Source organism: Musa acuminata, chromosome BXJ3-9 (genome assembly GCF_036884655.1).
Source record: "Musa acuminata AAA Group cultivar baxijiao chromosome BXJ3-9, Cavendish_Baxijiao_AAA, whole genome shotgun sequence".
In the NCBI taxonomy this organism is placed as follows: Eukaryota; Viridiplantae; Streptophyta; class Magnoliopsida; order Zingiberales; family Musaceae; genus Musa; species Musa acuminata.
This window is the reverse complement of record NC_088357.1, coordinates 9458919-9481500: the sequence shown is the minus strand read 5'-3', so window position 1 is coordinate 9481500 and position 22582 is coordinate 9458919. Positions and strand designations below refer to the sequence as shown.

Genomic DNA, 22582 nt, shown 5'->3' with positions numbered 1-22582 from the left:
TTCTGTGATAGTATATGACTTTGAGGTTTAGGTATTTGTATAGTCATTATTTGCACAAGTTGAAATGGATGCTAGAACGAAATTCTTCTGAAGTTACATGATTTGTTTAATTATTTTTGAATGACACACTTGTGCATTTTTGTGTTCTTTTTTTGGCAACTTTTTAAGTGTACCTGACAATGATACCTAATTTTTGGTCGAAGATACTGCAGGTTTTCTCTTTTTGAGTAGCCATGTAGCAGCCAAAAACACAAGTTAGGTTTATACGAGTAGTGTCTGAATATGTGAAAATTCCTCTTATGTATCATTAAATTTTATTATCCATGGTTGCATCTGTGAGAGACTTGTGCTTTTAGGTGTTTATTTCAACATCATAGTATTAGGGTGCTTATTTCTTTCTAAATTAGAACATGTAGGTTATACAAGAAATTACTAATGTTTGTATTTGATGCTTAATTTTGTCTAAATTGAACATGTAGGTTCTACATGAAATCGAGGAGAAGGCTGAAATAATTTTGGATGAACGAGGTGACTCCTTCAGTTTTATGCTGACTAGAGATAGCCTTTTTTTTGTTTTTTATATTTCATAAATTGCCTTTTCATTCATAAGTTTTGTTGTTATATATACTTTTTTTTGTTCTTCTGATTTATGGTATCTGAGCTAGCAGGTGGATGTAACTTATTTGTAATTAAAATGCTATTTTGTTAATCAGGTTCTACATAGGAAATAATATCTTGTGGAATTGTTTAAACAGTGAACTATCAAGTCTCCTATTGGCCTTGTGAATGTTGGTTAGGATACTAGGCATATGCAAAGAAAATTGAATTTTTGTTGGACTATTTCATTTGTACCTTTGCACACAAGAACTAAAACACATTTAGGAACTTTATGTTCCCATTTGTGTTCATCAAATGTACCAAGAACATGTAACTATTGATTTATGCAAATGTCCAACAATTACTACCTCGTGGTGGTAGCCTCTTTAATATTATTCTTTGTGGTACATGGATTTCTTTGATTGTTTTGTTTTGTATAGATGATTTCCGTTATAACCATGGGAAAGGGAGTTAATGGTGTGGGGAGCTAGAAGATTGGGAGGGAAAAGGAGGGCTTAGAAGTTAAATGAAGACTCGCACATGAGAGATGGAGATAATTAGATGCATGGAGTGAGAAAAATAGGCATGTTCATATTGAAAAGAATTGTAATATGATAATCATTATTTTTAACACAATGATCTATCTTATCTGGGTAGACTCAAGAGGTTATTTATTCACAGGATTCTTAATTAGGAATAATATACAACTACTGTAACTTCTTAGGAGCATCCAAATATTTCCAAGCATATGATAGATTTTTTGTTCTATTTCATTATTTAGGGAGCATTGCCATATAAGCTATAGTTGTTTGATTCTCACTGGTTATCTGTCCAGTCTAGTTTGGCTTCTTGATCGAATGTGCTTTTAAGTGTGGGTTAAAATCCTGCCTACCCTGTTGGTTCTTTGATGAATCGTGTGAACTTGATGTGGCTGGTTATGTTCATTGTTTAAAGACTTGAAACCTCATTTTTGTCTCAAGTGTCTTGCACAACAAGACTTGAATCCTGCTTTCCTACCTCAAATTACTGTCTAAAAGGGGCATTGACAACTACACGGTCAAGGTAGAGCATTAAGAAAAACATTTGAGGTAATTGCTTCATTCACCATAATTGAAGAATAGCATCATGGTTGAACCAAGTTCTCGTTTGACTATGCGAATCAAAGGACTTGATCTAAACTCTAGTTTGGTCTGTGCTAGCTTTCGAAGATGAGATTTCAAAGGCCATCGTGTCTTAAGATGCATGTGATTATCCTCATATTGTCTGGAATAACTACATAGAAGATTCTAGACATAAAAACATACTTTAAGGAAGCCTAATCATGAAAATGATAGGGGTTCAACCAAGGAATAAAATTTTGGTTATTGCATCCATACTGATTGATGGCCTTTCTGGTCTCGGTTTGGTCATTGCCGATGTAGCGACACATGGTCTGTTGGTATGCACCATGATATTCGTTTTGCTAGGGAGGGGGCCGGAGGAAGGAAGGAGAGAAGGAGAGGATGAGGTTGTGGTGGAAGAAAAGTGGCAAAGAAGAAAAGTATTAGAGATTTGGTGGAAGGTAAGCGACAAGTGGATGAGCGATGATGACGGGGTGGGCGAAGGTGGTCAGATGACCATGTAGAGAGGAAGAACGACCTTGCCACTCTTTGTGAGCCTTGAAAGGCATTCAGTTCGGGGTGTTTTGAAACCAAAAACCTATGCCTAACATCTTAGAAAAATTGGAATTGATTGCCTGAAATGGGGAGGTCAGGTCAGTGTCTCCATTCATGCCCAAACCAATCTTGGCGTAATTTGATTTACTAGGTTCAACAATCTAATCTTAAGAAGAAAAAGGCTCGGATGAGATGGAAATGAATCAAGAATTTTAAATCTATTAAAACAAAGGTTCTTTACAGCAAGGTATGCAATTTCGAATGGTACCGGGCGGTACATACCGGTCTGACGGCTTATTGGTACGCGGACCGCCCGCTATCCGGCGGAACGTTTAAAAGCGCCTCGTATTGGACGATACAGGGTAATATCGGGCGGTAACGGTTGAAATTTCAATCGTTATCGCTCGACACAACTCGGTAATGGTCGATTTCGACCGTTACCGCACTGTAACATTGCTACAATGCTATTTGACCGTTGGACCCCTTTCTCATAGACACAACCTACATGATATAGACACAGAAAGAAGCTCATCGTATTCGCAACCATCGTATTATGAAGAATTATATGGGCAACAACAGTATGGTGATAGTTGGTCTTCATTCTCTGAGCAATAGTATGATACAGAGCAACAGATCGGTAGCGAAAGTAAAAGCTCTGACATTCACCAATATATGCCTCAAGAGTTGCCTCGGACAAATATGATTCATGACGATCAGCACCACATTGATGCATCAATGGCATACAGTATATCAATACACTATGTCATGGGATCAATTTCATGATTAGGTCCAACAAACATATCATATTGATATGCAGATGTATAAGATCGAGGACCCCGATCCACCACCCATTGAGGCCCGTCGTTTGTTTTGGTGGTAGAATCAGCAATCATGTATATCTACATATATGATTATTTAATTTATTTGAATTTTAGAGTTTATATTGTAATAAAATAGTCTAATAATTCAAATGATTTTTCTGTAGATATTTTAATATTTATATAAGGACAATCCGTAATGGACTGAAATACGAACCTTGCACAAGATATTCTTCAAAGCCCGAAAAAGATATGTGATACTATTTTTGCCTAATTTACATTGATTTTGCTAAACTTATGCTATTACTATATTTATTTCTAACTTAAAAATCCTATCTTAACTTTTTTTTTATTTTCAGATATTTTCAGAGGGTTTTGCACCTAAATTAGGTGTACCGTTCGGTACGCCCTGGCATACCGCTCGGTACACGGTACCATACCGTACCGAGCCAATCTCGAAACACCGGTATGGTACGGTATTGCATACCTTGCTTTACAGTGCCAGCTGGTACAAGCCAACAAATTGGCCTAGTTTATATTGGACATTTGAATCTTAGATATACCTTGTTAGGGTTTGATATGTAGACTGATGTTCTCAATAAGTTTCATGAAGAATTCAAAAGAGTTGGGAGTTTGCTGCACAAGGCAAGGATATCTTTTTAGGATGGCCACACTGATGGCTTTGTGGGCGTTGTTTGGTAGAAGTCTTGAGAGTCAATTGTATCGGTTAGGTATGTTGATTTAGGGAGTTCGATGCTGAAACAATAGATAACTAATGGAAGACCTTTGATTCTTATATACTGAAAGACAGATTAAAATGGGAAATAATTTTTGTTATGCTAGGCTCTCTTCAGCAACACTAATATTTATCTGATTTCAGAAAATCTTGGTGATAGAGAAAATGAAATTGGATACATTAAAGTGGTTGCATGTTTATCAATGAATATAATTGATCTGCTACTTCTACATAATCTTGGACTCTTTAATAAGAAGAAAAGATGCTGCTTGCTGAAACTATTCCCAACTGATTGACCCCAATTGGACTGCAATACTTGAATAAGAACCTGTAAACTTAGTAATTAGAGAATATTCAAACTCTAGATGAGATTCTTTTTTTTGGTCCTGTTCAAGATGGCATGGTACTGCAAAACCATAGTCCTGTGCTATTGTCTGTAGCTTATTTCTTTATAGTGCAGTAGCATTTGTTGTACAGCAAACACAATTAGGATATTGACTTCTATTATGCATGGCGGCCTTGTACTGTGAATATTGGCTTGAGGCACCGATTTAGCTTTCTGATATTCACTTTGCCCGATCTTTTTTGCTCCCGTTGTTTTTCCTGTTTCTTGGTTACCTTTCTTTTTTATGCTTTTGATGCTATTATGATCGAGATCTGTGGCTCTATGATTTTGTATTCACTATGTGATTATTATATTTAACTCTTGTCAAGTCAAATTATCTGAAACCAGAAATGTGGAAGGCTTGCATTTCTACTTCTTCCATGATTATTTTAATATGTTTATTGTGGTTGTGTTCTTGTTGTACTCATTTATGTTCTTGCTGGAAGATAAAACCTTGTTAGCTTTGTATCAGCTGAACATGAGAGAATGATTGAAGCCTACAATTTGATGAACCAAAAGTTGCAGCAGTCTTTGCTGGAGCATGATAGTTTTGAGAATATCATTCGAAACTTGAAGGTATGGAAATTCATTGTGGAAATACATATTAATTTTTACAGTCTGTCCTAAAAGTTGTGTTTTAGGCCGAATTGAAAAAGCGTGAGCGTGATTATACAATCGCGCAGAAGGAAATCAGTGATCTTGAGAAACAGGTAGGTGTCTTCATGTTCTTTGAGTCATTAAGAGGAAAAATATGAAGTGCTGATTAAGATTGAATCCATTGATGAACATTTTTGTTGATGCAATGACTTTGTTGTAGGTGACAGTACTATTAAAAGAATGCCAAGATATTCAAGTTCGCTGTGGTGTTTCTCAAGTATATGCTGACAATTCTCTTGCAAGTTCTCTTGACATTGATGGAATTAATGCCGGGGGTTCTACTACTGAATGCCCTGTATGTCAGTTTACATAATAAATTTTATGACATTTTTTCACTTTAAAATCACTCCTTTCAGATAAGTTCTGAAATGTTTTACATATATTTTCCACTTCCAACAGATGTCTTTCAAGGACATAAATGAACTAGTTGAGCAAAATGTCCATCTCCGAAGTCATGTGCTTAGGCTTTCTAGTGAAATTGAGAATAAGGAAGAGGAGTTAAAGGTGAATATCAAGTTCTTAAATGATATTTTGGATCTTTCTTTTCCACTTGTGTTTGTAATATGGAGTTTATAAATTAGTTCAACTTCATTACACTATTTGTATTTTTACAGTGTACTTGATGGTTGTCTAGTTGTCTGAGTATTCATGTCTTGTTTTTTAGGAGAATTTCCAAATTCAGCTCCAAAAGGTCACTGAGGAGGCAACTGCTAAGGTTGATACAGTGCTAAAAAAATCTGAAGAACAAGGGCAGATGATTGAATCTCTTCATAGCTCTGTAAGTCATGGGCTTGTGGTCATGCTCATTTTGAACTTTACGAAAGAAACATATTCAACATTGCTTAAGTGTTTTACATCCATGTTGCAATCTTGCCTATTTCTTGTTTAGGTTGCAATGTATAGGAGATTGTATGAGGAAGAGAGGAGGACGTTAGCTTCTAGCCACGTGTACAAAGAATCTATTCCAGGTGCAATTTTTTTTACATTCGATATATTGTACTAAGATGCACTTTGGAATCTTGAGGATTATTATCCAAGTCATCTTTGTTATATGTGACTTTATACATCAAATTGCATGTGCAATGTTGCAACCAGTGTTTTCAAAAGCGCTAGGTGCTCGCCTAGTCTCCTGCCTAAGTGAAGCAAGGTGCTCCCAGATATTAAAATTTTAAAAATATATTATGATTGATAAATATGATCACAAAAATAAAAATGACACAATCACATAAAGTAAAGTTACATTGCAGGAAATAAGAGCAGATATCTACAATATTCCTACGTAACAGTATATGTTCTAACTCCTAATAGTGTACCCACCTCAAGTTGATGTTGGAAATTTAACGAAGTGTAGGAAATACAAATAGGAAATAGGAGATCATTAATGGTGCAGGAAAGAGATCATTTAACAAAGCTGTTGTTACCTATAAACTGAGAAAGAGGAGGAGATGGAGAAGTAATCGATGGAGGATGGTGGTGATTAGGGCAGAGGATATTGGCAATCTATGGCAAACCAAAGCTGGTCGACGACATAAACACACATGATGAAGAAACAAAGTTGCAGACGGTTGTGTAGGGGGAGGAGGCTCGTGGTACGACGGCGTAGGGCAAAGGGGGCTCGTGGTTTGGCAGCGTAGGGTGAAGGGGGCTCACGGTCCGATGACCATAGGGAGGAAGAGGCTCGTGGTCCAACAAAGTACGCTTGGGCTAATCTGGACTTGATTTAATCGGGCGCTCGCCTAAGTCACCCATTGTTTGGGCCCAGATGCACGCCTGGGCGGCGCCTTCTTCAAGCGCGTCCGAGTGACCCTGTTACGAAGCGCTTGGGCAAGGTGAGCGCCTTTTGAAATCACTGGTTGCAACTACATTTTCTGTTCTGTTGTCATTGTCTGTTCCTTGTTGTGGGACTACTATGCTTATTAATCATGCTTTATTCATCTTGATTATTCATTTTCATTCTGGCCTTAAAAAGGCACTTTGAATGCCTCTGATGTATGTGTGCCGGAAAATGACATTCATAAGATTGGCAACCTGATTTGCTGTATGTTATCTCCTCCTATATATGCATATGATTACAAGAACTACCATGAAGTCCTGAAAGATTAACATGTTGAAGAGATGTTCTTGTTTGTTCAAGTAGCACATGTTTTTTTTTTTCAATATAGTTTTTCAAAAACTCAAATGGGTATTTTAGTCACTCTACACCATAATATTATGCAATGCATGGTTCCACTGGGGTCTTTTCTTGAGCTAAACTGGACAATGAAGTCCCAGATAGGATGTCTGTAGTCACAAGGTTACTGTTAGCACCCTTTGTAAGGAAGGCAGTCCATCCGGTTGGTCTGATCCAACCAAGGTGCCACCAGTGTTAAGTTTCAAGTGGCAGTGGCAGCTCCCATCTATGGCAAATAAGTGTTCTGCACCGTAGTTTCTTAGGTACCAACAAATACCCAGCATACTTTTTCTGCCAGGAAATGAATGCCACCCCAAGTCTTCATTTCTGCATGTTGGGTTCCACTACTTTGGTTATTCTTGCAATTATCAGTGAATATTTTTGCAGAGGATGGAAAGAAGGAGCTTATGCTTCTATTTGAGGGTTCTCAGGTAATTTTTACTTGATGGATCATGTGAATGATCATTCTGTCATTTTTCTTTTGTTGTTTGCCTTGTCTTAATGGAATTGTTCTTCCATTGTGTTTAGGAAGTTTCAAGGAAAGCCTATGAGCAGCTCGCTGAGCGTGCTAGAAGTCTAGAAGAGGACTTGGGTAAATTAAGGTATTGTTAACTGTCTTTGGTGCATCATAGATCGAGCTTCCTGCCTTGTCACTATTGCATTGATTTTTTTGCATACCCAAAGTTAGAATAATTTTCTACTTTTCAGTTCATTTTGTGAAATAGTTTGTTATTGTTGCTGCAAACTGTCTAAAAATGGTCTTTGAGACTTTAATGAGCACCTTTTTTTTTAAGCAGTTGGAAGGGACATAATTGATTATTTAATGTGGAGATGAGTAAATGTTAGATGTTATTTTTAAATTATTTTTTTGTTTTTTCTTCTCTCCTTTGTGATTGTGTGAAGATTATCATTCCTAACAAATATTAATGTAATCAAATGGTTGGTGTCTGATGATTTGACCCACGTGATTCTGATTGGTGCCCAAGGATTTGACCCATATGATTTTCTAGGTGTGGGTTTCCCTGTTTGGTATTTGAGTAAATGGAGAACAGCTAGCATTTACCATATGGGATTGACATAACTAATTTTTTTCACCATTCTGGGCTAGTCAGTGCATTTTCTTTTGAAATCCTCCTTAAGCATTTACCATGTTCCTCCTAATTCACTTTGTAATGTTGGTTCCAGTTCCCTGTATCTGCTTCTAGGTGTTGTCTTCTGCATAACATGAACTTCATTTTATGTCTCTCAATATAGCCAACATGCCTGCATCCAAGTGCATATAAGTCCATTTAAAGCTAAATTATGATATTTCAATCCTCTATAAATTGCTGGCTTGTCGAAAAAGTGTCATTTTATCTTATTGAAAGACTCCTTTTGTACTGGGAATATCTTTTTCCACCCCTAATCTCTTCTGCTTTTCTTCGTGTAACATTGAAGTTGTCTTTTTTTTTTTTTTTTTACATAAATCATTCTATTCTCACCACATTTTAAGTCTTCTTATGTCTTCTCTGCTGTTGGTTCAGGATGACTGCGAAGTATTAACTGATGAATGGTTCTAACCATGAAGAGTATTTTATTTGCTTTGTATCACAATGTCATATCGGTTGCACTTCCAAAATTGGTTTCTCGTTAGCCATTTGATGGCAATCTGTTTGAATGCATAATTTTTTTATTCTGAGAAATTAACGTACTTGTAAGAAAGGTTTGAAACAGTTCTATGATTGTAGTAAACCATTGGACCTTTTACCGAACAGTTGTTAAGGTTTTGGAACTCCTGATATGCCTCAAAAGTTACCAAATTTTTATTTATTTGTTGATTTTTTTGGTAACATGACATATAGTGTATCAGTGCCTGGATGGCACACCTGATAAATACCATGAGACTTCCACAAGTGCCTGTAAATGTTATGAGAATCTGGCCCGAACCACACTGAAATTTCAGGGGTTTCTAACTGGGTTCCGTTTACCCTCTAAAACAGTTAAATCATTTTTATTTGTTTTGAGTTTGTAAATATAGACAGCCTTGTGTGCATGCAAGCTGTGTACAAAGTTCCTGTATTCTATTTTATTAGTTGATGCTTGATCTGACATTTATATTTTATGCCACTTCTTTAAATCTTGTGGTCTGTGTTTTTGTTCTTCAATAAGGAGTGAAGTTTCCTCATTACGTTTAGAACGTGATAAAAGGGCTTTGGAAGCAAATTTTGCCAAAGATCATTTTGATGGTTTGAAGAAGGAAATTGAACACCAGGTAGATTTTTGCTGAAAATTGATAGCATAAGTAATCTTTTGTAAATTGTTATAAATTGTTGATTTGTTTAGCATATCCAGTATTTATTCTAGACGCTGAGGAGTATTGTTCTGAGTTTCCTTCTGCCTCGCCACATTAAATGTTCTTTCTTGATATCACCTGTGTTCTTTTCTTTGTGGAATTATTTAAAATTCTCCCTTTTAGACTGGTAACAATGTGAATGTCATCTTTATTTAACCACAGTGCAGCCTCTGAAAACCTGTATACTAGTCTTAATTTACATTGGATGAACCATTTTTGCAATAGCTAATGTGTCTCAGAAAAAGTAAAAAGAAATTCAAATATCTCATTTTGTCCCATCTTTTTACATGAATATCAAACAGGAACATATTACTTCTAGATCTGTATATTTAAATTTGCAAGGCATGTGTCAATCAACTAGTTTACTCCATATGGACATTTGTGTGCTTTGTTTTAGTAGGTTTGTATTGATAAATTGATATTCGTCTTGTATCAAGAGCATTTGTGCTTTAGAAGTCCTTTTTTTCCTGTAATGCTTACATTCATCGCTGTGCATTTTCCTCTGAAATCTATGCAGAGAAAGGAAGCCAATGCTGTCTCAGCTAGAAATGTGGAATTGACTCATTTAGTAGTTGATTTCCAAAAGAGGCTCCGGGAATGTTCTAATTCTCTACAAGAAGCTGAGGAGAATGCAAGGAAGCTAACTATGGAGGTAGGATAATCACTTTGTGTTGATGTTTTTGGATCAGTTTATTCATATGCTGCCTTTTCAGGTGTCCATTTTGAAGCATGAAAAAGAGATACTAAATAACTCAGAAAGAAGAGCTTCTGATGAAGTTCGCAACTTATCGGAGAGAGTACATCGTCTTCAGGTGTTGTTTGATACTGTTCTCACAATTATCTTTTGAATCCATCACTGTTCTTTAGTAGCTTGTCATTTTCATGGTTTTGTGTAGCATTTCTTTCTGGAGTTCCAGGTGGGCATTTGTTTGTGCATGCCTTTCCCTTTTTATGATCTGGAGAATGTTGCATGATAAATGATGTTAAAACTTGTTACTGTTTATTTTATTCGATTGATAATTTGGATGGTGGTTTGCTTTTGATGCAGTCAAGCCTTGACACCATTCAAAGTGCTGGAGAGGTTCGGGAGGTATGTTTGTCGTTAGCTGTTCCTATTGCTGTGTTTTTTTGACATCATTTGGGTTATAAATGATGTATATTCTGATAATTTTCTTCTCATAATTTAGAATTCAAGAGCTGTAGAAATGAGAAAACTAGAGGAATATGCAAAACAAATAGAGGTATGACAATTATACTCAGCTTCTTTTGTAGTATTAATATTCTGCATCATTTTTCTTTTGTTTTAAGGTCATATGCATGCGATTTTTTGGGTTGTCCTCTTTCTTGTAGTTTGTGTTTTTTTTCCGTCTTTTCCTTTTCCCTCGTGATAATCACTTTTTTTTTGTTTTCATATGCATATTGAGAATCCTTCCACTAATAAGTGCTTACATTTTCTTGTATTTCAAATGCCCGAGTTGTTGCATTTTTTTATTATCTTTCCAGTACATTGCTTAATACTGGATTTACATATTAAATTGAGACTCTGGACCTAGGTATACATTTGGATACCTGGCTTAGTATCATACCATTTGACAGTGCCAATTCAAAAGGTTTCCAGATGTGGTGCTAATTTCTGCAGGCTAACTTCAAGCAGCTTGTTGGCTGGGGTCCAACTGAGCTTAATGACAAAAAATTTTTGTTGTTAATGCTTATTGGTTAGTTTTGTATATATTATCGCACACATGATAGTGCTGTTGACAAATCTCCTCTGTCCAGAGAGAGTGGGCAGAAGTCAAGAGAGAACTTCAAGAAGAAAGGGATCGTGTTCGTGCTCTAACAAATGAAAAGGAAAATGCATTGGAGGCTTCTATAAACCAGTTTCAGGAAATGAAGAAAGAGTTAGCTGAGGCCTGGAGTGCTGTTGCATCTGCCGAGTCTAGGGCTGCTGTAGCTGAGGTTTTCTTTAAATTAAATATGGAAGTTACACATTTCAATATTTATATTCTTAATATCTTGTCTGAATTAAGTCTCTATCTTTTAGGCTCGATGTTCTGAGTTTGAAACAAAGATGAAGAGTACTGAACATAAGGTAAATGTGAGACCCTCTTGTCTTTGAGTAGATGTTGGGTGCTGTATGATGCTTCTCTTGATGTTTACATCTTTTGCTTATTATGTTCCTCCGATATATATCATTTATTTTGGTGCTACTTAGGTGATCTGTTAAAATGGTTTGATCACACCATGAAGCCTTAGAATGATACTGTTTGTCCCTTTTTTTTTTTTTCGCTTTAGCATTTAGATATTGTGATACACTTGATATCTCAGATGGCTAAAGACTGACGTATTATGTGAAAGTATTTTGATAATATATTTTAGAAATGATGACTGGAGAAATTACTTAATGCCAGCATTGTAATTTTTTACGTGGATTTTGTTGAGGCATTCAAAAAAGGCAGTTTATGAATGAATAACGTGGGAAACATTTAAGGATTGCAAGATAAATCAAGAATCTAATTGCCTGTTTAATTGTTTTTAAAACAGTATTTTTGGGTGTTAAAATCAAAAGGAAACTTGAAAACTTGTTCATCAAATAGGATTTGAAGATAGGACGTGCCCCTTTGTGGCTCTGAAACCTCTTTAAACATCATGCAAGGATGTGCTAGATAATTTAAAGACAAAAGAAAAAAAGACTTTCTTTGAAGAAAGCAGACATCGGCTTTGAATTAACTCTGAATGATGTAATGCCTTAATGCTTTAGCATGGGCTTCCTTTTCCCTTACAAGGCTAAGAGTTGTTTTCTCTATCCTCTACCGTTTTTCTTGGTCCTCTGGCTCAGGTGGAGGCAGACAATGAGCATGACAGTGGATGACAAACTTAAGAATCTTGTTGTTTCCTTCCCTTTACAGTCACTATCTTTCTCTGCTTCTTTCAGTGCTCCTATCCGAAGATAGTTTTGACAGTCATTGGCCTATTTCAGTGCTTATATTCTGTTTTTTTCTTTTGAAGCTAACAAATCAAAATTGATTAGGTCAGGCCAGGGTAGGCCGAGTCCAGCTATTTTTAGCAACAAGACCATAAAATCAGCAGAAATTGGATTTGACTATCTGTATGGAATGAACCATCATGGGAAACAATACATGAAACATCAAGCATTTGGTGTGTTATGGGTTGTTGAAGTTTTTAATGTGCTTGTCACTTTGTTTATTGTAATTAATCTGGACCACTTTAATGGAATTTCCTTCATTATGGATTTTTGTAAGTTTTTTATCTACTGCAAACTGTTCTGCACTTAAATGGAACATTATATGCCGAGTGGACCTTTTGCCATTTGTATGCAATTTGGCATTCATTTTCTTCTGATATGTTTATTTATACCAGCTGATAATGATCCAGTAGTTTCTGGGGTAGCTAAGCAATTGAAACAATATTTCTACTGTGGTAAGTGAGTTATAAACACATTTGTTGTCTCCTGGCCCCACTATGAGCCATGCCTCAGGAGAGTATCTCCCCATAGCAAAACATATACCACGTGAATCTAGTAATCTTTTCATCTGAGTTTGTTACTAAATTTTGTTCCCCTTGTCAAGGTCAGCATGTAGGTAGTCTCCAGTATGTGGCATGTGGTAATCATATTAGTGGCTTTATGCTTTGACATACCCTAGCACTACTTTGTGGGTTAGCCTTTTTCAGGTTCATTAGTCTACAAAATACAAATAACAGATGTTCTACTTGTAATGAACTGGCCCCATACCACGTGAGCCTTGCCCCCTAAAGGGAGTGATCTGCAGGCTCTCATACCAAAATCATTCATTATTTGTATTGCTTGAGATTTAATGGATTGGGCTGAACTTATTTGTATGCTAATCATGTTATCAATACAGGTCATTAAAGGGGATAGCAGACATGACCATACAGTGTTTTCTACAAATGAGGTACATTCCATTTATGTTTTTGGGTTAATTTGGTACTGATACGCTGCTTCCAAAATTTACCCTTGCTGATGCAAATAGTTCATTTGGATTGTTAACATTCATAAATTTGAGGGAGCTGTATGTGAAACAGCATGACACATAACACAAAGTGAAGTTTGGTTAGAATTGTCCTTTTGCTTCTTCTTGATCATTGTTGGGTCAAAAGCTAGAATCCTACAGCTATTGCCAAGGATAAGGAATGGTAGCATTCACAAGTTATTTCAAACTCTTTAGTGTTAAATTATTTCAGAATGGAATTATTATAAATAACATTCTGGGTGTGCTTCATGGCAAAACTAGGAGATTCTGATGTTATTTCAGATAACACTTATAAATTGGTTTTCTCTTCTTATTTTAGGCTTAATGTGCATTAGTATCTCTCATAACTTCACTGTATATTGTGGCCAATGTGATCATTTTATTGATACATAATTGTCCCCGGATATGCATTTAGCACTTTAGTTGTTATTTAATCAGCTCTCTTATCAAAGACTAAGTTCTGCTTTCAGCAAATATTTTGGGAAACCACCTTCCACTATTTTTAGCAAATGATCATGTGATTGCCCGAGTACTCTGATTGTGTGTTGGCAAAAATCATGCTTTTTAAGTTCTTCATGTTTCTTAATCCATTTTGATTCATGGACATTATGGTTACAATTGACCCTTTCAGTTGCTGCAAGTGTTATATTAACTTTGAACTTTTCATAAAAAGTCATGCTTTTAAAATTTTCATTTTTTATGTTGTCACCTCTTATGTGCGGACATGTGGTTGTGATCAACCTTTTAGTTGCTTAAGTGTTTTATTACCTGATAAATCCATACATGTATTCTTAGGGTGTATCATCAATGAGGTCTTTTTTTTGGCTTGAAAATATAAATTCTGGTGTTGATATATGGTTTGAAGTTTGAACCATTCCTACAGATGCTTTTGTGCACAAAGTAACAATGTCAGATGTCTAGCATCTGCACCATTGGATAAAATTAGTGTAGAGAACCATATAGGTAGGCATTGACAATTATGAGTTATGTCTAGTGATCAGCACTGATATTGGATATTGGTAGAATGTCAAGTGATATTCTATGAGACTATGTTCCTTCCCTGGAAAAGACATTCTCATATGAAATCTCATTGAAGTTGTGCTCTAGCAACTATCTGCTGTATAATTGTATAATAATTCAGTAATATATGACAAAGATTCATCGTCATTCTTATACTATAATTATACTGCAGATTCTTATTCCATCATATTAATGAAATGATATGTTAAGCTGTACCCATTTTTACCTGAAAGAAGCACTAAGCAAATTTTGTTTCTTTCAATGATTCTAATAGGTTTCTGGAGAGCTCTGGAAAATAACAGAGGAGTTGGAAAAAATAAAAGAAGAGGCAAAAGCTAATAAGGATTATATGGTTCAGGTATGGTAATCCAGTAAATGTTTATAATATTTTATTCTTCTATAATTCTATGGACTTGGATCTGTCTGGGCAGTACAAAGAAATAGCACACACAAATGATGTGGCACTGAAGCAAATTGAATCAGCACATGAAACGTACAAATTGGAGGTGATTCAGACTTTGATTAGAGTTGATAAGTTGAACATGCCAATTTCTTCTCTGAGCTATTTTCTTGTTACTGAAAATTTTGCTTTTCCTTTTGCCTTCAGGCTGAGAGAGTAAAGAAGGCCTTAGAAGGTGAAGTTTCATCTCTCAGGGATAGGGTGTCTGAGCTCGAGAAGCAATATGTATTAAAGTGTGAAGAAGCTGTCTCTCTTACTGAAGCCAAAGATAGGGAAGTCTCTTCTCTCTTGGCTGAAACTTCAGGACTAAGGGGAGAAATTTCTCAAAAAGTGTATGTTTTTCTGAAGTTCTTTATCAATTTTTTTAGTGAAGTTCTATTAGCTCATCATAATGTTTCTCCATCTTACTGTAGAACACAGATAGAATCACTGGGCACACAATTGTCACTGTTAAAAGAAGATCTAGAAAGGGAGCACAAACGCTGGCGAACTGCCCAGGACAATTATGAAAGACAGGTTCTATACTCCTCTATACATAAAACTCTTGGTTTTGACAGTTTGATACTTTAGATACTTCTAATATTTAGGAAATTATTGAAAATTCATTAACAGTTAAATAATCATTGATTATTATTAATACATAGAGCTGTTCATTTAGCATTTTGGTAATATCATCAATATCAGTCAATCTGTAGCAAAATCTGGGCAACTCTATGGATTTGTGATTATTTTGGGTAAAGTTCTCATGTTTTCAGTCAATATGTAGCGTTTGGTTTTTTTAATGGAAGTGTTAATTAAAAAGACATTTTGATGAAATATTTGATGGAATCACAATAATTGTTGTTGAGTTGAACCTGGCTAATCTTGATTGAATCCTGAAAGTCAGTGGAGTCGTGATCAGAATCAGCAAACTCCCACCTGTCTAGGCCTATATTGTTTTTGTGTTTGGCTGAGCAGGTTGATCCTTGCTGATCGACTGGTACTACTAATTTTTTGTTTGACTTGCATTGGTTGTGGCTTTACTAGTTTTAATGTGATTTCAATGCTAGATTTTTAATTACTACTGCTGTCTAGACCAAAAGCTTCTTTACTAGATTTTACTTTTTTTGTTTTATGAAGAAATTAGTGATTACTATCCTAGCTGTTTTTGCAGGTTATGCTCCAATCAGAGACAATTCAGGAGTTGACTAAAACATCTAAAGAGTTATCTTTGTTGCAATGTGAAATAGCAAAGCTGCAGGAGGTTTCAGATACCATCAAAACTGAAAATGTATATTTTCTATCCCAACTTATTTGCAAAACTTGTTTGCTGTTTTTGCTGTTTGATATCTGCAAAGTTAGTTGTTTTTTGCTTGTATTTGCTTCTATCCCAACTTATATTTTCTCCTGTTATTGAACTCTACTGTGGTCAACATCACCCTTATAATGAAGAGTCAGCAAATAATGTTGTTATTGTTTTTAATTAAATATGCCCATGTTAATTGCCATGTTTTAAACATTATTTTCCTTTTTCCTGCTTTGTTTTCTATTATTTGTTTGCTCATTCGTGAGCTGGGAGTGTGATTTTGTGGTCCTATCTGTTGTGCGTAAGTTTTTTTTAGGGTTGTCATTTGTGCTGTCTTAGGTTTGATGTTTTACTGGGTGTTCATACTTAATTTTGACACACCTTTTTATGGTTTCAGGAAATGCTGAAGACATCATGGGAAAAGGAAAAGGTAACTTTGCAGGCTATGAAGGATGAAGCTGAGAGGAAATCTAATGAATTAAATGAACAAGTATGTCATGTTTGTCCAATTGGTTATTCATTTTTTTATTTGATTGATATTCTGGTAGGCCTTTGTGTACTACTAGTATATACTATATACCACTATTATCTTTTTACTAACTGTAATTGAATATGTCATTGCTATTTAATTCACTTTTGTACAACAAAAGTGAATGGAACAAACTCTGGCTTCGAGACAAAAAGACAAACTTTAGAAACAATTTTGCATGATAGTGTCTGGTTAAAATTGTTTTTATTTATTATCTGATTTATCATTCTAGAGGGCATATTATGATCATACTATTATGGAAACCTTTTACATTTTAACCAGACACTCTAAACATGTGATCGTTCTTCTGTCTTAGTTTGCACTCGAGCAATCATGGCTTTTCTAGGATCGTTCTTCTGTATTAGTGTTTGTTCCCATGGATAGCCCACATGTAGATATTGCTAACCATTGAATGTGTGTTGTTGATGCACCTTTTCTTGTTTCCTTTTAGGCTTTATGGAATGTTGATTTCGTTCTTTCGAGTTGCAATTTTTTTTATAACCTGGATTATGCGAGCCGGAAAAATTGCCTATCAACAATTTCAACATAGTCTACCAGGACAGTAATTTTTATTTGGATTGCAAGTGTAGACTTGCAGAGCTTGAGTTGACAAGCTAAATTTGTACTGCAGATAATCAATTTGTTTGAGAATTTGTTTACAACCAGGTTAATTATGCTTGTTGTGAATTAGTGCATGAAACTGATTCTGGAAATGATAATTTAAAGTCTTTCATTCTGTATAACGTATATTAGTTATTATAGATGGCGAGTATGAAATGATTACTTTGTCATAATCTAATATATTAGGTGTTTTATGCAAGCTTTTTTTATCTCATGGAGTGGAAACACGTCATCTAGGAAAGGCTGAGGCTCAGCTTTGTTTACTAAACTAGTTCTTCTTGTTCTAATCTTCAAGTTGACACTCTGCTCAAAATGGCTCACTTGTATGGCAGCTCCACTTTGGATGCATGAGACACTGGAACATGTGATTTTCTTGCTTTAGGGTTAGTACTTTAAAATTCAGGAGCTTAAATTTTTCTGTCAATAAACAGAAGGTGACAGGAGAGAAATCAAGAGATTGAAATGTTATGAACAAAGTAAGATTTGCAAATTGATGTAGTTTAAGTTAGGATAGCTTTCACGATAATGATGATTAATTCTTGAGTCCCTTTAGAATTAGGAGGGACCTTTTCCAAAAGGTGTATCATGTAACTTTAGATAGACATGAGGTGATTTTTCCTGACTTTTACAACCACCCTTGCTGATTCTTGTAAATCGGTGTTTTCGTGTTGGCATATCTCTACTAAGCTTCTATAACAGTATAACCTATGTTTTTTTCCTTTATATAATTTTAGTTTTATATCTCTTTTTTAATCTCATTAACATATCATCTGTTGCCTACCAGAATATCTGAATATTAGTATGAATGAATTATGTAACTGCATTCTATTCCACATCTTTTAAGCATTTTCCCTGTTGTCATCTTTCAGAATAAAATATTACTTGGTCAGCTGGAGTCTCTGCACGTTAGATTAGCCGATAAAGAGCACAATTCTGCTGGACTTTTCGCTCAGAGTACAGATTCAAAAGCAGAGAGTGATTTACATAGTGTTATCAGCCATCTTCGCCGTTCTAAAGAAATAGTAAGTTGAGTTTATCTGCTACTTAGGTGGTTATCATGTATGTTTTAAATGTCATGATATATAATATGCAGGCAGAGACTGAGAAAACCTTGCTGAAGCAGGAAAACTCACGGCTACAAGCACAAGTATGTTAAATTTTTTATTCACTGTTCTCTTAGTCGCAACTTTTATCTATATTTGTCTTTTTTTTTTTCTTCTCTTTTACAGATGAAATTGTGGAAACTACATCTCTAATATTCTTTATTTGATAGAAACATGTTGCTTATACGTTGAGGATTTTTATTCTGAAATTTGTTAGGCTTTGAAAAAAGTTAGTAGTATGAAGCATGTTACTATTAACGGCCTCTACTTCCAAATAGTGATCCTACAACTAAAAAGTGTACAACTATTAATTGTGGCTATGACTTTAAGAATTCCAAACTGCTTCAGTAAGCTGAGGTGGAAATACAAGAAAGAAACAGTGAATGGCAGCAGGTGACCATCCCTGTGGCAGTCCTGCTTATAAGAGGAAGCTGAGTAGCATATGTGGGACTCCACTGCCTATCTGCCATGCCCCAGGAGAGGTGATAGTAGGAAGTTTAAAATACCTGTTGGACATATATACGTATTGATTGGTATTTACTTGTTGTGATCTAGATTTAAAACCTGGATGGTAAGTATTTTCAACCTTCCAACTAGGAACTCTCCAATCGGTTTGAAGGAGACGAACACCAGAGATAGAAAACCCTAGGAATGCATGGGGCATATCATATGCTACAATATTAGAATCATGGCCGTCCATTGATAAATAGGAGAACAAGTCAAAGAGGAGAAAATAAAAGGGAAGAAGAGAAGAGGAGAAGATAATGCCGAAGAAGTGAAAGAAAAGATTGGTGGGAAGCAGCAAACAGAATAAGAAAAGCCTTTATACTTGTCTGCTTATCATTCAAAAACTGAAACCTTGGTTAGCTTCAGATTATATGAAGACACAAGCCATTAATGAGAAATAAAGAGGGGTCGTTGATGGACATGTGGTGTAAGGAGATGAGAGAGAGAGAGAGTACATTCAATTATTTATATTTCATTATTTGTTCCTTGGTTAATTTGGAACCTAAGGTACATATGTATGTTGACATGCTTTTGAAATAACTCATTATATTATATTATTCAGTGTCTTGTATGAGCATTGTGGGACCTTTGCTGCAATCCATGACAAGTAACCTAAGTAAAATTAATTAAGTTCATAATTGGCTACTATATGATTTATTCTCAGTTCTTAATCTCATCGAATATAACAAACAATAGCATCCATAAGTGGGATCAGACTTTGTGCACTATTTTGACTCATCCATATTCAATTGTTAAAAACCCAGCTAAATACATTTTAAAAAAGTATTTATTCGTCACTGTGTACTTTGTTTTAGGTAGCATTATTTCTTTAAATGATGATATACACAAGGACTTTCATTTGAATCTAGATATACTGACTGTCCATTTGAAGAACCTGTAATGTATTGCTTCTGAAGAATGATTTTTTGTTTTTCAAGAGCATTGCAGGAACATTTAAACATTGTTCCCTTTTTTGCTTATGGTTCACTTTATACAATATGTTTTAAATAAATTCCACTGCTCTTCGTAAAACTTTTTATTTTGTTTTTAGCTTGAAACTGCTCTCAAGGCTTCTGAGGCAGCTCAAAAGTTGCTCCACTCTAAATGTGAGAATGATAGAGCGATGTTATTCAAGGATGAAGAGTTCAAGGCTCTGCAGCTTCAGGTGATGAATTTATAATTAGTTTCTTTTTCATGAAATTTTCTGTTTTTTGTATTTTTGTGGGCACGGGGGGAGGGGGGGGGGGGGGGGAGGGGGGTGGTGTGGGGGGATTTAACGACATTGGTTAATCGCAGCAGTCAATGGTAATTTCACAAGTCATTCAACTTTTTGCAGGTAAGAGAAATCAATTTGCTTCGTGAAAGCAATATGCAGCTTCGTGAGGAGAACAAGCACAACTTTGATGAATGTCAGGTTCGGGAAAGTGTTTGTTACTATTGCTAATGTGCTTGTAGGAAGCATGTGATGTTTTTCTTATTTTCATACAATTAGTAGTTTCCTAAAATCCAAAGTATTGGGTTGCATTATAGAATTAGAATTTGGTATTTAGAATATCTACTTATGAGTCGTTATTGTGCACAGAAATATCGTGATGAAGCACAAAAAGCTAAAGTAGATGCAGAAAAGTATGAAAACCTTCTAATGGAGAAGCAATTGGAGTTTGATGCATGCCAAAAAGAGGTTGAGATGCTGAGGATAGAGATAAACCACCTAAATAATAGAATCAATGAGGTATTTATAACTTTAGGCCAGAATGAGAAAACAGTTACATAAATGTTTAAGAGATCAAGTGTTTTCCTCCTTGTTGCAGTTAGCTGAATCTCATAAAAATATCGACCCTGAGGAGTACGATAGGATGAAAAATGAACTCCAACAAACTAAGGTGAAATTCTGACTTCTATGTCTTTCTTCTCTGCTGGTAATGCTTTGTATCACTTGGACATTAATGTTCATCTTCATATTGTTTTGTGATATACTATCTTATAGTAGGTGGCAAATTGCATCTTTTGTTCAATGCATTTTGTCTTTTTGTGTACAAGAGAGGATTGACTACAAACTAACATGTACAGTAACTTCTGTTATTTTAAATGTATTTTCCTATGAAATTTTGACTCAACAAACAAGAAATTCTTACTGATTTTGCTGTTTGTGGTGAAATGATGAATTGTTGGTTAGACAACAAAAGAACTCTGCTTCATTTATTTTATGCTGGTGTTGCTAAATGCAAGCATGTTGTATGGATGTATGCTTTCCGACAACTATACCTGAAAAGAAGTAAGTCTGGCACGCATTGCGACAAATAGAGACTGGTAGAATGTGCTGTTCTGTTGAGTGCCCTGTGGGTACCAGATGGGACGAAATACCAGTTCGAAGTACCTGAAAAGAAGTTCGTTTGAGTTCCCTGACAAACTGACTATTGTTACCCTGTCCCTCGCCAACAAGCAAATCATATCCAATCATAGATAAAAGTTGTCTGGCTGCCCCTTCAAGGTTCCTTCTAACCCTTCTGTCCTAAGAATTAGCACAGCATGATGAATTCATCAGAATCCCACCTCCTTGCTTTTCCTGATCCTTCGCCTAAGACTTTCCAAACATCTTGAGGGGCCCAAGATGATGCTAGGAGGCCAAATTTCAAAAAAGAAACCTTCAGAGGGGAACTGAAGCAATTAGTTTGCTAACTACACTGTGCAAATCATCATGTTGGTGGCCTGGCACAATACTTGCAGAACATGCAATTAATGAAGGGTGGGCCCATCAATATTTGGTTAGCAATTGAACAGAGGGATAACAAATGCTGCAGTCAACCTTTAACAGAAGAGTAGAAACTATCATATTTAGGTCCGAGTTTTTTGGTCTCGTAACAGAACTGATTCTCGAGATAGGTTTTGATATTACATGGTTTCTCAACCATGAAACTATGTTGGTAGGCACTTAATGCTCTGGGCTTTTATTTAATTTCTTATTCATGTATAAGATAATTCCATTTTCATCGTTACCAATGTTCCAAGTATCATGGTGAGTTGTATGCCTCCCTTGTGCTGGTTTGTCAGGGAACTGGTATCCTGGCATGCAATATTGTGTATTTTGACAAGGAAATTTTTATTTTTTTATTTTTTCATACCAGGCTGACTAACAAGTACCCATTTGATAAATTATCAGGTTCAATACCCAATCGATACTTTAAACGTTGATCATTCACATAATACATCCCTCTGGATAGTAAATGTTTAAGTTATGTCCAGACTCATCCTTTCTTTATGATGGATCCACTCTCATTCTGATGTCACTTTTTTTTTTAGTGATGATGTAAGCTTTATTTATTGTTATTGTTGTTTGTGTGATCAACTTCAATGTTAGTTCATTATGATTTGGATATAAATGAATCTCATACATTATAGTTCACCATCTAGATTATAGTATCAGTCACATATAGGTTTATTGTCTGTCATCCTCAGATGCATTGTAGTTATAATTATTAGGTTTGTCAGTAACATGTTTCATATGTGATGATTAGGTGTTGCTAAGAGAATCTGAGGCGGAGGTTGGACTGGCAAATAATCTTGTAACAGAGAAGCAAGGAAATATATTGAATTTAGAACAAACCCTTGCGAAGTGTAAACTTGAATTAAATGAAAAGGAGAAGAAGTTAAATGATGCTGTTCAAGTTGAAGTAATTTTCTCCAAGTGTCCCTGTTA

At 35.5% G+C, this 22582-nt stretch overlaps 1 protein-coding gene across 2 annotated transcripts in view; it reads left to right on the top strand.

Moving 5' to 3' along the window:
- Positions 1–22582, top strand: part of LOC103997930 (nuclear-pore anchor) — a 33278-nt gene that overhangs the window by 7770 nt on the left and 2926 nt on the right. The window contains exons 12-41 of one of the 2 annotated variants that reach the window (XM_018818338.2): positions 480–528; positions 4664–4767; positions 4833–4901; positions 5009–5143; positions 5248–5352; positions 5513–5626; positions 5738–5816; positions 7406–7449; positions 7547–7620; positions 9167–9269; positions 9868–10002; positions 10064–10162; positions 10399–10440; positions 10538–10591; positions 11127–11306; positions 11392–11439; positions 13232–13282; positions 14655–14738; positions 14812–14886; positions 14988–15172; positions 15254–15356; positions 15994–16110; positions 16523–16615; positions 18145–18297; positions 18369–18422; positions 19937–20050; positions 20222–20299; positions 20468–20617; positions 20697–20768; positions 22401–22556. In XM_018818338.2, the coding sequence (XP_018673883.2) occupies positions 480–528; positions 4664–4767; positions 4833–4901; positions 5009–5143; positions 5248–5352; positions 5513–5626; positions 5738–5816; positions 7406–7449; positions 7547–7620; positions 9167–9269; positions 9868–10002; positions 10064–10162; positions 10399–10440; positions 10538–10591; positions 11127–11306; positions 11392–11439; positions 13232–13282; positions 14655–14738; positions 14812–14886; positions 14988–15172; positions 15254–15356; positions 15994–16110; positions 16523–16615; positions 18145–18297; positions 18369–18422; positions 19937–20050; positions 20222–20299; positions 20468–20617; positions 20697–20768; positions 22401–22556 (2919 nt within the window). The remainder of the gene's footprint in view (positions 1–479; positions 529–4663; positions 4768–4832; positions 4902–5008; positions 5144–5247; positions 5353–5512; positions 5627–5737; positions 5817–7405; positions 7450–7546; positions 7621–9166; positions 9270–9867; positions 10003–10063; positions 10163–10398; positions 10441–10537; positions 10592–11126; positions 11307–11391; positions 11440–13231; positions 13283–14654; positions 14739–14811; positions 14887–14987; positions 15173–15253; positions 15357–15993; positions 16111–16522; positions 16616–18144; positions 18298–18368; positions 18423–19936; positions 20051–20221; positions 20300–20467; positions 20618–20696; positions 20769–22400; positions 22557–22582) is intronic. The other variant, XM_065166971.1, reaches the window with a different exon arrangement.